Source organism: Nansenia antarctica (assembly GCF_963989245.1).
Source record: "Nansenia antarctica genome assembly, chromosome: 1".
Taxonomy (NCBI): domain Eukaryota; kingdom Metazoa; phylum Chordata; class Actinopteri; order Argentiniformes; family Microstomatidae; genus Nansenia; species Nansenia antarctica.
The window spans coordinates 25,215,011-25,230,891 of record NC_137674.1 but is presented as its reverse complement, the minus strand read 5'-3'; the positions used below and the strand labels follow the sequence as shown (position 1 = coordinate 25,230,891).

Genomic DNA, 15,881 nt, shown 5'->3' with positions numbered 1-15,881 from the left:
CACTGATATGGTTGATCTGCTCTTCTTCCAATATAGTTTTATTGGAGTTAGATACATATTATGGGTGTCAGATCAGTGAACAGCATTGTGTGACCATCTGTGGATGTAGTGGTTCTACAAACACACCCAAGGAACAATTACATTGTGAACTAAGACAACAATGTGTAGAGTGCACGTCAAAGTGTGTGTGACCAGATCATACTCCACGCAGCGCTCCACAAGAGCCCTGCTGTGTCAGATAACCAACATCCTGTGTGTTGGTGTTGAATCACCATCACTATTTACTCTTCATAATAAATGTTTGATTTAAGTTAATGTTTAGCCAGGACACATTCCAGAAACACACCTTGGACAAGGGCTTTGCCTCCTAGCACCCAACAGCACCTTGACAAAAACAGCTGAAAAGAGTCTGAAAAAAAGCATAGGGAAAGCATGTCCCTCATGTAGGGAGATCCTGTTAAAGAGGACTTGCCTCAGGAGTTTGTGTTGAACAGATGCTCTCCATGATCACGCTGGCAAGATACCAGATTGATTCGGTAACACATTCCGAACAGCCTTTTGTGCCCTCTTGTATGAACAAGTTCATTCCTCCACCACAGAGGGCTTGTGTGTTCTCTTTCCTATTCTAGTTGAATCCATGTCCACTGTGTCTACATTTCCCCATGTCTGGCACCACCTGCCACACTCACCTCATTGGCCACAGCTGTTACGGACCACAGGGGCTGTTGTTTACCTGCGCTGCTGTTTGCATTGCTGTCATTCATGCAAACGTGTCATTCCTCATTCCTGTCATTCATTAGATGTTCATACAACCATACAAAAGAGACTGAACGACTGCATAGATTCAAATGACTAGAACAACAACAACAACAACAACAACAACAACAACTCTAATATTCACAGTCATTAGATTTACAGTGTTTTAACCAAGTCTATAAGTAACCTCTTGGATAGATAGAATAAATATGTTCAATAGCATGGAGGCCATTTTTGCAACTGTACAAATCTCTGCTGTTTGTCCCCAGTGGCCGAAGCTCTCCCTCCCCGGGTCTGTCATCCTGAGCTGAACAACAACAAGTTCATTCCTCTACCACAGAGGGCTTGTGTGTTCTCTTTCCTGGATATCCCTGTTCTAGTTGAATACATGTCGTGAGCTTAGAATTATAAGGTTCTATCTCCGTTTAAGGCAGTTCAGAGATATTGAGCGTCAAAGTTTTTACATTCCATTATGTTTTGTGAGATGGAACCTTTGTATTTGATTAATTACTGACTCAGTTTAAAAATAACACCACACAGGCATTAATAAACACCTAATGGATCAGATTATGTAAAAAAATGTTTGACAAAAATGGAGATAGAACCTTATAATTCTAACGTCACGATGTCCACTGTGTGATGCCCCTGGTCTGGCCCCACCTGCCCCACGTCCCCATTGGCCACAGCTGTTACAACAGACCAGAGGGCCGGTTGTTTACCTGCACGGCTGTTTTTTAATCAAAAGAGGATCATCTCCTTGGTTACAACCTGTTTCTGATGTGACTGTCTGTCTCCAGGATCTGGGTTCCTCACATTCCTCACTCAAAATAATAGGGAACTAAGTCGCCATGGAATAAGAACACACACACACACACACATGCATGCACACGCACACACACATGCATGCATGCACACGCACACACACACACACACACACACACATGCATGCACGCGCACACACACACACACACGCACCCGCACACACACACACACACACACACACACACACACACACACACACACACACAACGTTTGTTTTTATTCAAAGAGTACATATACAAAGTAATAGACAAATATCACAGATGACTCTTTGGCTTTTAAAAAAAATATATTAACATGAACATCATACTCCCCCCCCACCCCTCCCCCCGTCCCCCAACCAACCCTGGTCTCCCTTTGGACAAAATAAAAATAACAACAAACGATACTCAGAACCCAGACAGTACAGAGAATAAATAAATAAAAGTGCACTTTAAAGCCATATTGCGAAAGCCAGACTACATGACCCTAAAAGACTAAAAGACCCCTGCAGCCAACAAGAGTCCCGCGAGAACTTCCTTATCCCCCCCCCACACAAGACTCCCACACCACATAGCCTCAAAGCCCTATCTTTCTATCTGATCTATCTTATAACTAAGTGATTATAAGACAGATTGCCTTGCTCCCTTTAAACAAAAATGATTATTTTAGATTTTTTTTTTGTTGTTGAAAATGTTGATTTCTTCACGACCATCGGGATGCACTGGTTAAAATGAGAAACTTTTAATGCAGTTAATCCGTTGGGATTGGGAATGACAGCCGATATTCCCAAATTGCAGAGATAGAAGGGACATAATTGGAATGGCATTGCTCCTCATAATGCATTCACGGAGTGAGCGCGCCCTCTAGTGGGAGCTTGCAGTAGTGGTCTATGTTACCGGTGCTGTGAACTATGTGCCTACAGGCTATGTGTCTGCACTTGCTTCCCGTAAATATCCGATGTTCTGACACATTTAATTTATGGTGGGTGTGCCACAATGACGCTCTCACTGGGGAACGATGCCATGCCTCGGTTGAGAACACAGGTACCAGGAACCGTGCGTGCAACATGGACGCGGACCAGAAATCGTCTATCCTAAAAGAGGGATTCTTAGTGAAGCGGGTGAGATTAAGATAACACAAAAACCGAATAGTTATTCAGTTGAACCACTAAACATGTATAAATTAGCCTGTTTATGACATTTATTCACATTTTTCATTTTGTTCAAGGGTCATATGGTTCATAACTGGAAGGCGCGCTGGTTTGTGTTGATGCCAGATAAATTGCTATATTATAAGTATGATGGGGGCAAAAGAGATTCATGTCAACGTGGGAGGATATTGTTGAACGGCTGTGTGATTACCTGCCCGTTTCTGGACCACGACAACCGGCCGGTGAGTATAGCCCTATCTATGGAACTTTGATTTAACCTACTGGAATCAAAGTCAATACACTGCAAAAAGGAAATCTCAGAGTCAGATGAAAGATCTTAAATCAAGGCAATATATGCATTTTTTGTTGTTGACTGCACTGGTTTTAAGATGTCTTTTACTTGTTTTAAGAAAATCTTGGGAAGTGACATTTTCCTGTTCTGTTGGCAGATAATTTAGCTTATTTTAAGTAATACTTCCCCCATTTTATACCTTTTTTTTTCTTGTTTTTGAGAGCTGACTTTTTGCAGTGTATTAATTCATTTGGAATCACCTAAATTCCATCATGGGAGCTTCTCCTCATAGGAATCGTTAATTTGACTTTACTGAGGCAGCCACACAGGGGCGGCGCTAAGGGGTAGCTACTGGGGCTCAAGCCCCGGATGTTTTCTGAAAAGCCCCGAATGTTTTACTTAAAAAATAAAATAAAAATAAAATACTCTCGTGAGTAACGTGCAGTACCGGAGTCCAACAGAGAGGCAGAAGCTGCGCGACATTAGCCTGCATACTGCGTAGCCTACCCTGCCCTGAAGAAGAAGTGATCTCAATCAGTGCCTGACTTGCAAAATTGTAAGGATGGATATCCGAAAGTTGTTTTCAACAAAACAAGTGCCAAGAACTGTTGCAGCAGCCATATCAGCAGCTGACAACAATGACATCACCAGCAGTGATGACATAGATGATGTTTCAGGTTTGTGAATCTTATTAGAAAGGTGACTGACTCACTGACACTACTTTTCCGGTTTGCTAATGCTAGCTGGCTATCATAACATAACGTTATGTTATAATGAAAATGAAACATAGCAAGGTACTGTTACAGTACATGGTAAGAAATCAAACAAAGGATAATACTTATACAAATAAAGTGAATAACAGGCTGATAGTCTTTGATATCTGCACTCTGGTTGACTGAGTAACAAGTGAAAAAGAATGATGTAACGTTAATGTTACAGCTAGTAAACATGGAGTAACCATAAGTATGCCCTTATGGTAGTATGTATGTATACAGAACATGACTCAAATCTATCCTAAGATGTAACGCTAACTAACTAAGTTTGTTTAATGTCCCAGGGGGGATTTGATTTCACAGTACTATACACAGGCCAACAATACATGTAATATATCGTCATATAACACAGGACAAGACTCTAAATACAATATAAGTGGTGAGCACAGAGTCTGCCCTGATATACATACTGTAACATAACTAGCCTCAGCCCATCAATTATGTAATTCTATACAAATATAAATGATGGTGACTGACAGGGGGAGCTACGTGTGCTGACCTCCCTCTGTGCCCAGAACCACCACAATTAGTTTGCTTCATTAAAGGGTGTGAATGTATATGTGTTCTCCAATGCCTTTTGTCCGCTTTAAGGTGGTGGTAAGTTGAAGGTTGAAGGCAAAATTTTCCGGCGCGCTCCGCGTGCACATTATATTCTCCCTCTGGGCTAAGCCCCGGATCTCCTACGATCCGAAATCCACCCCTGCAGCCACATATCAAGATCAGAAGCTATCCATAGAGTTTTACAGGGAGTGTTACTAACCTTTAAAGACCAAATCAGATGGGGTTACTCTGCTGTTATTAAATGAAATATTCTCCAAAAGATGGCATTGTGCTTATCAAACATATCAGGCTCTCTGAAGTTCTCTAAGGCTGTGTCATTGCTTTTGTTTAGTATAGAATCAGAAATATCTCTTTTTTTTTTTTTAAGTCTGTATCTGAATGAAATGAAAGTTAGTTTAGATTACCGTAAACTACTTTACATCCTACTTTAAATACTTTCAGATGCTCTTGGAAGCATCGTCTTCTTGTGTCCCCACGGTTGAAAAACGTCTTTCTTAAGTGCCCTTTTGAGTGGCGAAAATGAGAGGACGTGCCCTATTGGTGCCCCTCCAATGGTCTAAACTTGACCATGTGCCCCCACAGTTGAAAAATGTCACACTTACAGTAAGTGCCCTTTTGAGTGGCAAAATTTTAAGATGTGCCCTATTGGCTGCCCTTCCAATGGTCTAAACTTGACCATGTGCACTGATGGGGTCCCATGTTGTGCAGTAGGTGCCCTTTTTTTCTTTTCGCCCCTGCCCTTCAAACAGCCTGAGTCCGCCACTGTCTCCTATATTGACCCTCATTGTGATTCACCTCAGCTGGTCTTCAAGCTGCAGACACAGAGTTCTGTGGATCACTTCCTGGAGGCGTGCTCTCGGGAGGAGCGGGACGAATGGGCTGGCGTTATCGCTACGGCGGTCGAGAAGCTCCGCCCACCTGATGCCCCGCCCACCAATCAGCCGGACCCCACTGGACCCCAATCACTACAACTGCACAACGTCAATCTGAAGTGAGTCCTGGCTGGCTACTAATACTTTTGTTTGTGAATTTGATTGTGAATCTAATCCATATGTTTCTCTCACACAAACTTCACAGCTCTAGTGTGTTATGTGGAGATGTTTGACAATTAAGTCCATTGCTTATAAATTGTATATTGTACTCTCAGCCAGGTGGTGGACTCTATGTATGACATTCACAGTGGGCTAAAGATGACCAACCATGTAGAGCAGGGCAACTCCTACACCAACTGCTTCTCAGGTAAACTCCATAGGTCTCATACTGCATCTACTGCTGCTGTGACGGTGGTGGACAGAAAGAATATTGATGTGGGTGTTCATGAATGCAATGACTCTGCAGGGTTCCCGCGCTGGTCTTAAAAAGCCTTAAAGTCTAAAATCCAGCAATCCAATGTATAAGGCCTAAAAAGGCCCCAAATTTCAGTTATTCAGTCTAAAAATGAGGTGATAGGTCTTAAAAATGTGATCCTGGAAATTAGTCCGAATTTACGCGGAAATTAATCAAGCTGGAACCTAATAAAAAGCCAATTCGCTTCCTTTTTTGTCTGTATGGCAGTGAAATCCCTAATTTCATCACCTCAAGGGTGACTAAAAGCTATCATATGGTGTCGCGAATAGGTCTAAAATTCTATTCAAAGAGGTAAAAAGGTTCAAAAAGGTCTAAAAAGGTCTTAAATTTGACTTGTTGAAACTTGTAGGAACCCTGTCTCTGTCTCTTTACAGGCTCAGAGGTGGTGGACTGGCTGGTGTTCATGCAGCTGGCTCTGTCCCGCGTCGAGGCTGTCACACTGGCCTCCGCGGTGCTAGAGGAGGGGTTCGTGCGTCCGGTGGGGCTGAGGAGTGTAGAGGCCCTCCGCAGCGCAGGACTCGGCGAGCAGTTCCTGGACGACTCCACTGCACTCTACAGCTTTGTGAGTGTCCCCTCGCTAACTAACCGCTCATCTCCATTCGGTTGTTAACACTACAACAGCCCTACCTATTTTACCGACTAGTAGAGCCGCCTTGGGGGTCAAATTGACCCCCTTTTTAGAATGTACAAGATTTTGCTAAGTGATTTTGAAAATGTAAGGATACTGGGTGGTAGAACGCACATATCTAGGAAAAGTCATGAAAGGAGGGTCCTGAAATGTGATCGAGTGCAAAGATAGATTTTTTTTTACTCATAGGGGTCACCGTGACCCCTCACGGCTCTTCTAGTGTTAAGTCTGACGTCAAACGTGACGTTTAGCAATTTCCGGGTCCAAACCAGAAATTCCCCGCACCACAGTACCAGTGTACTAAAGCGGTAGAATGACAGTTCAATCGTTTTTTAGACTAGGATCTATTCATACAACAAGGGACACGGCACTTTCCCGTTTTCCCCATATTGTCAGCGTCTTTGAGCCTCGGAAAAGTGCTATATTATTATTACTGAGGCATTTCGAAGAGAGCGCCTCAGCCAACTTTGGACCCGGAAACACGTCACGACTTAACAACCGAATGGAAGTGGCACTTCTCGGCCAACACAAGCATGCTCTCGTGTATCACAGTGTTTTAAATGAATTTAAAAGTCCTCATAATGGCGTGACGTTAGAATTATAAGGTTCTATCTCAAATTTTGTCAAAATTGAGTTTTTTACATAATCTGATCCATTAGGTGTTTATTAATGCCTGTGTGGTGTTATTTTTAAAATACAAAGATTCCATCTCACAAAACATAATGGAATGTAAAAACTTTGACGCTCAATATCTCTGAACTGCCCTAAACGGAGATAGAACCGTATCATTCTAAACTCACGACATGCATGCTCTCGTGTATTACAGTGTTTAAATGAATTGAATGAATAAAAGTCCTCATAATGTGTCAATGTTCTCTCTCAGTCGGAGAGCTTCAAGAAGCGGGGCAGCGTGAAGGCGGAGCCCTCCCAGTCAGCAGTGCAGATGAGCGGGAAAGTCATAAAGAGAGGCTATCTGCTCAAACAGGTAAACTCAGCGCCAGTGGGTTATTACTTTCACAAATGTATATGTTACGGTACATGTGGGAATGCGCCGGTACATGTGGGAAAACTAGGGTTAGGGTTAGGTGCTACGGTGCTAGGGTTAAGGTTAGGGTTAGGGGTAGGGGTAGGGTTAGGGTTAGGATTACGGTTAGGGTTAGACATGCCAGCATGTACCAAGTCGACGTAGCACCTAACCCTAACCCTAGTTTTCGTAACATATATATTTTTTTTCTCTCTGTATGTTTCTCACACTTTAGTATCATTCTCTGCTCCTCCTTCCTTTAAAACAGGGACACAAAAGAAAGAACTGGAAGGTGCGACTGTTTGTGCTTCGGTCAGAGCCAGGTTTCTTGCATTACTATGACCCCAGTAGGGTGAGTAACCATTCATGGCCACTTAAAACTCTTTTCTTTCTTACTCATTTTTATTTGGTCTCTGTGGTAAAATTACCTGTTGTGTACTAGACTCTGTCTCATCCACATCCTGTGTGATGTCATACCTGTTAGGATGACATCACCCCCGCCGGTGGACTCTGTCTCAGAGGGTGCTTGGTCTCCTCCCTGGACGACAACGGCGTACCCTCAGGTGAGTCAATCATTGGCTCTCACCTGTCATCACAGGCGGGGCTGCTGAGAACAGTCTGGGACTGAACATTTACACAGGGTTCCCGTGTTGGTCTTAAAAAGCCATAAAGTCTAAAATCCAGCAGTCCGATTTATAAGGCCTAAAAAGATTATCCTACATTTCAGTTATTCGGTCTAACAACGAGGTGCTAGGTCTTAAGAATGAGATCCTGCAAGGAAATCAGTCCGACCACATCCATTTTCCCCGGAAATGAATCAAGCTGGAACCCCAAAAATGCCAATTCGCTTCCTTTTTTGTCTGTATGGCAGTGAAATCCCTAATTTCATCACCTCGAGGATGACAAAAAGCTATCATATGGTGTCACGAATAGGTCTAAAATGCTATCCAAAGAGGTCTAAAAAAGGTCTAAAAAGGTCTTATATTTGACTTGAAACTTGTAGGAACCCTGTTTACAGCAGTCTAATTCTCACCTCTCTCCTCATCCAGGTGTGAAGGGCAACGTACAGGGCAACTTATTCAAAATCATCACACAATCAAACACACATTACTTTATCCAGGCTCCAACTCGCCAAGACAAGATGGACTGGATAGATGCCATCAGGGAACAGACTTAAGTGTGTTAAGTTCTGTTAGCATCTGGACACAGCCCAGGAAATAAGATGCACATGTGGAGTAGGGGGAAGACTGTTCTCTTCTTCAAAATCAGTTTGGTTAACTTGTCCTTTTAACCATTTAAACAATATTTTCAGGCCTATTCGGTTGTTAAGTCGTGACGTGTTTCCGGGTCCAACGTTGGCTGAGGCGCTCTCTTCGAAATGCCGCAGTAATAATAATAATTCATTATATTTATATAGCGCTTTTCCGAGGCTCAAAGACCCTGACAATATGGGAAAAAACGGGAAAGTGCTGTGTCCCTTGTTGTATGAATAGATCCGAGTCTAAAAAACGATTGAACTGTCATTCTACCGCTGTAGTACACTGGTACTCTGGTGCGGGGATTTTTTTTATTTGGACCGGGACATTGCTAAACGTCACGCGTGACGTCAGACTTAACAACCGAATTGTACTTCTTTTAACGTGAGACTTTGTAGAACTATAATGTACATTCCATGAATGTAGTCACATAATGGGTGTGCACTATCCAAAGGAAGGTTTGGAATAGTTGGGGTTTAGACATGTACATAACTTTTATACTATATTTATCTTGTGTATCTGTTAAAGAAAATAAAGTGATTTCCCCCCCATTGATGTTCAGTCTGTCTGTAATATTTTCAGATGAGTTCAAGTGCACACAGGCTGTGCTTCAGGGTGTTTGTGTTCACATCCGTGTGGTTCAAGTGGAGACATGCAGAGCCTCGGGTGAAGGGTCTCACACCCACAACGAGCTGACGCATGCCTCTTCTCTCCTGGCATCAGGGGCGGCTGTGGTGCAGGAGGTAGAGTCGCCGTCTAATGATCACAAGGTTGGCAGATCGGCGGTTCTGGTGATCAGGGGTTATCAGACGTAAACCAAAAACTGTAGTTTGGGAAAAGAGTATCCGCAAGCCAGCATGACTGCAGCCTAGCCCTCCATTTAGGTCATGTTCTCACATGAAAATCGAATCATGACCCCGGAGAAAGTGGATGAGATTGCAACATTGTTGCATAAATTATTTCTCTGATTTGTGTTCTCACAGCCCTTTATGTAAACTAAGTAACATACGCAATCGAAGCAACAGACAGTGGTAGTTGATTGGTCAGAAAAATGTAACATTGCCCGTTCGTCCCGCTCTTATCCAGTCAACACGCATGCGCTGTTGTTTTCCTATGGACAGCCTCGATGCGTCGTTTCTAATCGGAGCGAAACCACCCTTTTCAAGCGGAGCATGCGTTGGTTGTTTGCTCCGGGAGCGACTTCGAATGCGCGTTCTCACAGCTCCAAACGACGCAGAGCAAAGCGAATTTTATCCTAAACTCCAATTCCAAGTGAAGCAAATGTTCTAGTGAGAACACACCCTTAGACTGCCAAACATATTGTATCCTTCCTTGAGGACTTGACGACACGATCATATTTTTGGAAAAAATTAAAGCTTTATTGCAGTAAGTTCTACAATCCATTTCAAACATTAAATTAAATATTGAGATACATGAGCAGTAAAAAAAAAAAAGACAAAAGGTGTGTATCTACAGGCAATTCATTTGCAACGCTGTTGCTAAGACTTGTTTTACAAGGTGAATGAATAGACCTTTTTAAGAGCAATGTTACTGTAAGTGCTGACAGAACGCTGACAGCAGTGCTGTAGATACTGTACATATGCTGCATATGGAATAACCCTACCCCCTAACCCTAAATCAGATTGTTCAAATGAGTAATTGATGGCTAAAATAACATACTGACCAATAGACAAAAGCATTGGCATGCACTAATTACTTGTACATCACTTAGCTGGGCACAGTATTAGCTAGGACATTATTCTTTTTTTGTTTTTTAGGAACTTTCAAGTACCGGTAGCTGCCTTTTTGGCGCATGAGCATTCATGTTTAAGAGGATTTATAGATGACAATCCAATTTCTTCTTCTTCTTCTTCTTCTTCTTCACATTAGAGAACAATTTCTTCTTCTTCTTCTTCACATTATAGAGAACAATGTGCTTTTACCCTATTTGCAGCATCACAGTTATTTAACGCAGCATATTTCGTGAGCTTAGAAGGATAAGGTTCTATCTCCGTTTAGGGTAGTTCAGAGATATTGAGCATCAAAGTTTTTACAGTCCATTATGTTTTGTGAGATGGAACCTTTGCATTTCATTAATTACTAACTAAAACATTTCAAAATACCACACAGGCATTAATAAACACCTAATGGATCAGATTATGTAAAAAACTAAATTTTGACAAAATTGGAGATAGAACCTTGTAATTCTAACGTCACGATTTGATTAGCTAACAAAACAAGTAGGTTATACACAAACGCTTCCAACCCTGTTGCCTTACTGGATTCCTCACCTACGAACATCGACCCACCGTTACATTCCAAAGTAAACACTAGTGAAGGCACTTGTCTCTTAACCAATGAGAAAGAAGCAGGTGTAATTTGTTGTGATCAACATTTGAAAAACATTCACTTGAATCAAGTTCTTCTATACCCCCCTCCCCCCCCTCCCACACACCCCTACCGCCCATCTTTACCTAATCTGCCAACTGTGAGTTAGGGCCTTAGGGTATCAGGCCACCTTGGTGAGCTCTAGATCTCCAGAGACTCGTAGGGCAGTGAGAGACGCCAGGGGTGAGACCCGATGTGTGAAGCCACACAGAGGCTGTCCGTCCACCAGGATACGGAACTGCTGGTGCTCGCAAACTATCTCCATCTGAGAAAGAGAAAGAGATCGTTATGTTAGAGCCCATGACATGTTAGTCAATTGCAAACTCGTGAGCTTAGAATGATAAGGTTCTATCTCCGTTTAGGGTACCGGTAGTTCAGAGATATTGAGCGTCAACGTTTTTACATTCCATTATGTTCTGTGAGATGGAACCTTTGTATTTTATTAATTACTAACTCGAAAATGTCAACATTTTAAAAATAACACCACACAGGCATTAATAAACACCTAATGGATCAGGTTATGTAAAAAATGTTGACCATAAATGGAGATGGAACCTTATAATTCTAACGTCACGAACTGTTCAATATGTTGGGCTGTTAATGAGTATACCTTGAAGGGCTCTCCGGCTGCGAAGGGGAAGTAGGACATAATATTTTCGGAGACTCCCCACTTCCCTGCCAGACGAGCGTTGCGCTGGATGGCCTTGTCCATGAAGCTGACCTTCAGCTGCAGACCCACGTCGCCCTCCGTGTCGTCATCCTGCATGTCGCTGGACACGGACACCTCCATGCTGTTCAGACACAAGATTGGTCAGGGTCTGATGAAGTGAGTGAATTACATTTTCTGGGCAGAATCGAAATTGCAAAACAACATTAGTTTAATATCAAATTGGGTAATTCATAGGTTAAATGGAATGAAGTAGGTGTATAAAAAGCTTATCATAATTAAACTACAACTATATATTTGTGTCAGTGATATAGCAGTGACATCTGCTCAATGGATGATCCTCATCCATTGTTCCCCTCACTGTCCCACCCTCAAAACTCAAAGGCTTCGGTCACCGTGCCTTTTCACGAGCTGCACCCCGCCTCTGGAACTCTCTCCCTCAACCACTCAGAGACTCACCCTCACTCCTCACTTTTAAATCCCACCTCAAAACCTACCTGTTCTCCCATGCATACAACCTCCCCTACCCCTACCCATCTATCTACCACTATCCATGCTGTTCAGATACAAGATTGGTCAGGGTCTGATGAAGTGAGTGAATTACATTTTCTGGGCAGAATCTAAATTGCAGTGGCCTGGGGTGGTCTAGTGGTCTAGCACCGCGGTCTACAGCGCACACATATGCCCATGTCGGCATGGGTTCGACTCCGGCCCATGCCCTGCTGACATGCCCTCTCTCCCTTCTTCTCCTTACTTTCCTGTCTCTCTTCACTATATCTGTCCAATAAAATGAAAAACTATGAGTGGGACTGCCCCACTCAGAATAAATAACTTTATTTTTTTTTAAAAATAATCTAAATTGCAAAACAACATCAGTTTAATATCAAATTGGACATAGGTTAAACGGAATGAAGTAGGTGTATAAAAAGCTTATCATAATTAAACTACAACTATATATTTGTGTCAGTGATATAGCAGTGACATCTGCTGGCTTTTGGGACTGGCACAATTTGTCAATACAATTTGCTGTAATCATGGCTTGCTGTGCTACTGTAACTGTCAATACAATTTGCTGTAATCATGGCTTGCTCTGGTACTGTAACAAATGTGCTATTTCAGTTTACATTGATGTATGGCTGTCGGGAACAAACCATTCAGAAACTCTTTTTATATGAAGCTGAGATTCTCATAATTATAAGAATTTTGATGTTGATGTTTTATTGGAGACAGAAACTCATAGCGGCCCAACATTTAGGATTGAAAAATAATGTTGTACTATAGGAAGTTGCACTATGATCACCTCAAAATCCTGCTTTCTATCCCCCTCCATTCACTCTAAATGAACAGGCACATGAACAGCCAAATAAGGACATGGTCTTATCTCAACAAACATTCATGGGATTTGCAATTTTCCCATCCACTGAATTAAGAAATGCAGTTTGTTTATTTATTGGAAGGATCCCCAGTAATGTTATATTTTCAAGAAAGACTAGTGCATGTTTTCAAAACAGGGATAATCTCCAATGTTGTCAACTGTCACTTCCTGAACATACAGCTCTGGAAGAAATTGCACATTTCTCTGCATGTATGGCAGCCATTCCATTCTCAGTAATCTCTTGGTACTGATTAGGTGATCACCTGAACCGAATCTTATTTAACAAGGAAAAGTATGAAAAACACTTCTGTGATCATCACTATCCTCTTTGTGACATTAGAATTATAAGGTTCTATCTCCATTTTTGGTCAAAATTGAGTTTTTTACTTAATCTGATCCATCTGAACCTTATAATTCTAAACGGAGATAGAACCTTATCATTCTAAACGGAGATAGAACCTTATCATTCTAAACGGAGATAGAACCTTATCATTCTAAGCTCACGTCTTGCAATAGGACCAGCTGGCGGACGAAAACAGTGCTAGCAGTACCTCAAAAGTAATTGGAATAAAGAAATAACTATTGACCATGCAAAAAGAGTTGAAAGGAAAAGTTTTGAGTGAGGAAAAGAAGGGTTCAATTTCGGTTTTACTGGCAGAGGGATAGTGAGCATCAGGTTGCTAGCTACCATCCTTAAAAACATTTCAAAGATGGCTCATATGATAAGATGTTCATGAACATGGTCAAGCAGCAGACGTTGACGAAAAATGACAAAACAGCAAAATGACTCTCCACTGACCAGGATGACCGCGGCACCAACTCACTCAAAAGTCACTCAACAACAACCGTAGGATGACGTCAAGTGACCTTAAAAAAAAGGCAAACGGCAGCTGGGGTGAAGTGCACAGTGAGGACGATTCGAAACAGGCTCTTTGAAACAGGGCTGAAGTCGTGCAAAGTTCGAAAATCACCCTTGTGGGGCGGCTGTGGCGCAGGAGGTAGAGCTGCCGTCTAATGATCGCAAGGTTGGCAGATCAGCGGTTCGAGCCCCGGCTAGCCACATGTCGAAGTGTCCTTGGGCAAGACACTGAACCTCAAATTGCTCTCAATGAGCGGGGCCGGCGCCTTGCATGGTAGCTTGCCGCCATTGGTGTGTGAATGTGTGTGTGAATGGGTGAATGAGCGGCCGTTGTAAAGAGCTTTGGATAAAGGCGCTAGATAAGTGCAGTTCATTTACCCTTCATCAATGAGAAGTGAAGAAGAGCCAAGCTGAGGTTTGCAAAAGACCATAAGGACCATAAGGACCATAGAGGACTGGAGTAAGGTCAGTCTGATTAGTCCAATTTGATGGATGAGTCTGAGTCCAATTTCCAGCTTTTCCCAACACCTGGTAGTCTAATAGTTAGACGGAAGCATGGAGAGGTCTACAAGCCACAGTGTCTCACACCCATTGTGAAATTTGGTGGAAGATTGGTGATAATCTGGGGATGCTTCAGCAAGGCTGGAATCGGGTTGTGAAGGACGCATGAATCAAGCCATGTACAAGGTTGTCCTGGAAGAGAAATTGCTTCCTTCTGCTGTGACAATGTTCCCCAACACTGAGGATTGTTGTTTTCCTGTAGGACAGTGGGCTGCGGCTGTGGCGCAGGAGGTAGAGCTGCCGTCTAATGATCGCAAGGTTGGCAGATCAGGGGTTCGAGCCCCGGCTAGCCACATGTCTAAGTGTCCTTGAGCAAGACACTGAACCACAAATTGCTCCCAGTGAGCGGGCCGGCGCCTTGCATGGTAGCTTGCCGCCATTGGTGTGTGAATGGGTGAATGAGAGGCCATTGTAAAGCGCTTTGGATAAAGACGCTATACTGTATAAGTGCAGTCCATTTACCAGTCCATTTACCATTTGCTCCATGCCACACAGCCAGGTCAATCAAGGTGTGGATGGAGGACCACCAGATCAAGAACCTGCCTTGGCCAGCTCAATCTCCAGACCTGAACCCCACTGAAAACCTCTGGAATGTGATCAAGAGGAAGATGGCCGGTCACAAGCCATCAAACAAAGCCGAGCTGCTTGACTTTTTGTGGCAGGAGTGGCATAAAGTCACTAAACTCCATCTGTGAAAGACTGATGGAGAGCATGCCAACACATGAAAACTATGATTGAAAATCAGGGTTATTCCATCAAATATTGATGTCTTAACTCTTCCTAAGTTAAAACATTAGTTTAAAACATTAGTATTGTGTTGTTTAAAAATGTATATGAACTTGTTTTCTTGGCATTATTCGAGGTCTGCATCAAAACACTGCATCTTATTTTGTTATTTTGACCAGTTGTAATTTTCTGCAAATAAATGCTCAAATTGAATAAATATTTGTATTTGGAATTTGGTAGAAATGTTGTCAGTATAGAATAAACCCAAAATGTTCAGTTTACTCAAACACATACCGATCAATAGTAAAAACCAGAGAAACTGATAATTTTGCAGTGGTCTCTCAGTGGTAATTTTGTCAAGAGCTGTATTTTCTAGCCAAGTCGGTATCACTCTCGGCTGGCAGTAGCCTACATTATTTAATATTTTGAAATAGGAGCATGCATTGTCTTTCGGGATTTCATTCCCTCCTGATCTTAACTAGCCTACGGTGTGATGCGCTGCACAATCCTCCCATTGTCTGAAACTTTTGGATGTACATGCAGCCAATATTAGCACCTGCTCAACCACCGAAACTCACTATTATTAGAGGTACAGAAAACAGGAATGTCTACCAACCTCTTTGGCTTCTTGTCAACAATCCCCACGACAATCAGTTTCATAGAGGGCCGCAGTCCACCTTTTATTTCCCCGACATAGTCCCCCTGAATAAGAAACAT

General features: G+C 42.5%; 2 protein-coding genes across 2 annotated transcripts; one reads left to right on the top strand and one right to left on the bottom strand.

Moving 5' to 3' along the window:
* Nucleotides 1-2,623: 2,623 nt before the first annotated feature.
* plek2 (pleckstrin 2) lies at nucleotides 2,624-8,509 on the top strand (the record flags this gene model as incomplete). Its single annotated transcript, XM_080537466.1, has 9 exons — nucleotides 2,624-2,677; nucleotides 2,785-2,949; nucleotides 5,134-5,324; nucleotides 5,481-5,572; nucleotides 6,055-6,242; nucleotides 7,192-7,293; nucleotides 7,601-7,684; nucleotides 7,817-7,895; nucleotides 8,382-8,509. 9 exons carry the CDS (start codon nucleotides 2,624-2,626, stop codon nucleotides 8,507-8,509), a joined length of 1,083 nt encoding a protein of 360 aa, XP_080393592.1.
* Nucleotides 8,510-11,097: 2,588 nt separating this feature from the next.
* Nucleotides 11,098-15,881, bottom strand: LOC308168819 (galectin-related protein B; the record flags this gene model as incomplete). Its single annotated transcript, XM_080543463.1, has 3 exons — nucleotides 11,098-11,241; nucleotides 11,587-11,767; nucleotides 15,781-15,881. 3 exons carry the CDS (start codon nucleotides 15,879-15,881, stop codon nucleotides 11,098-11,100), a joined length of 426 nt encoding a protein of 141 aa, XP_080399589.1.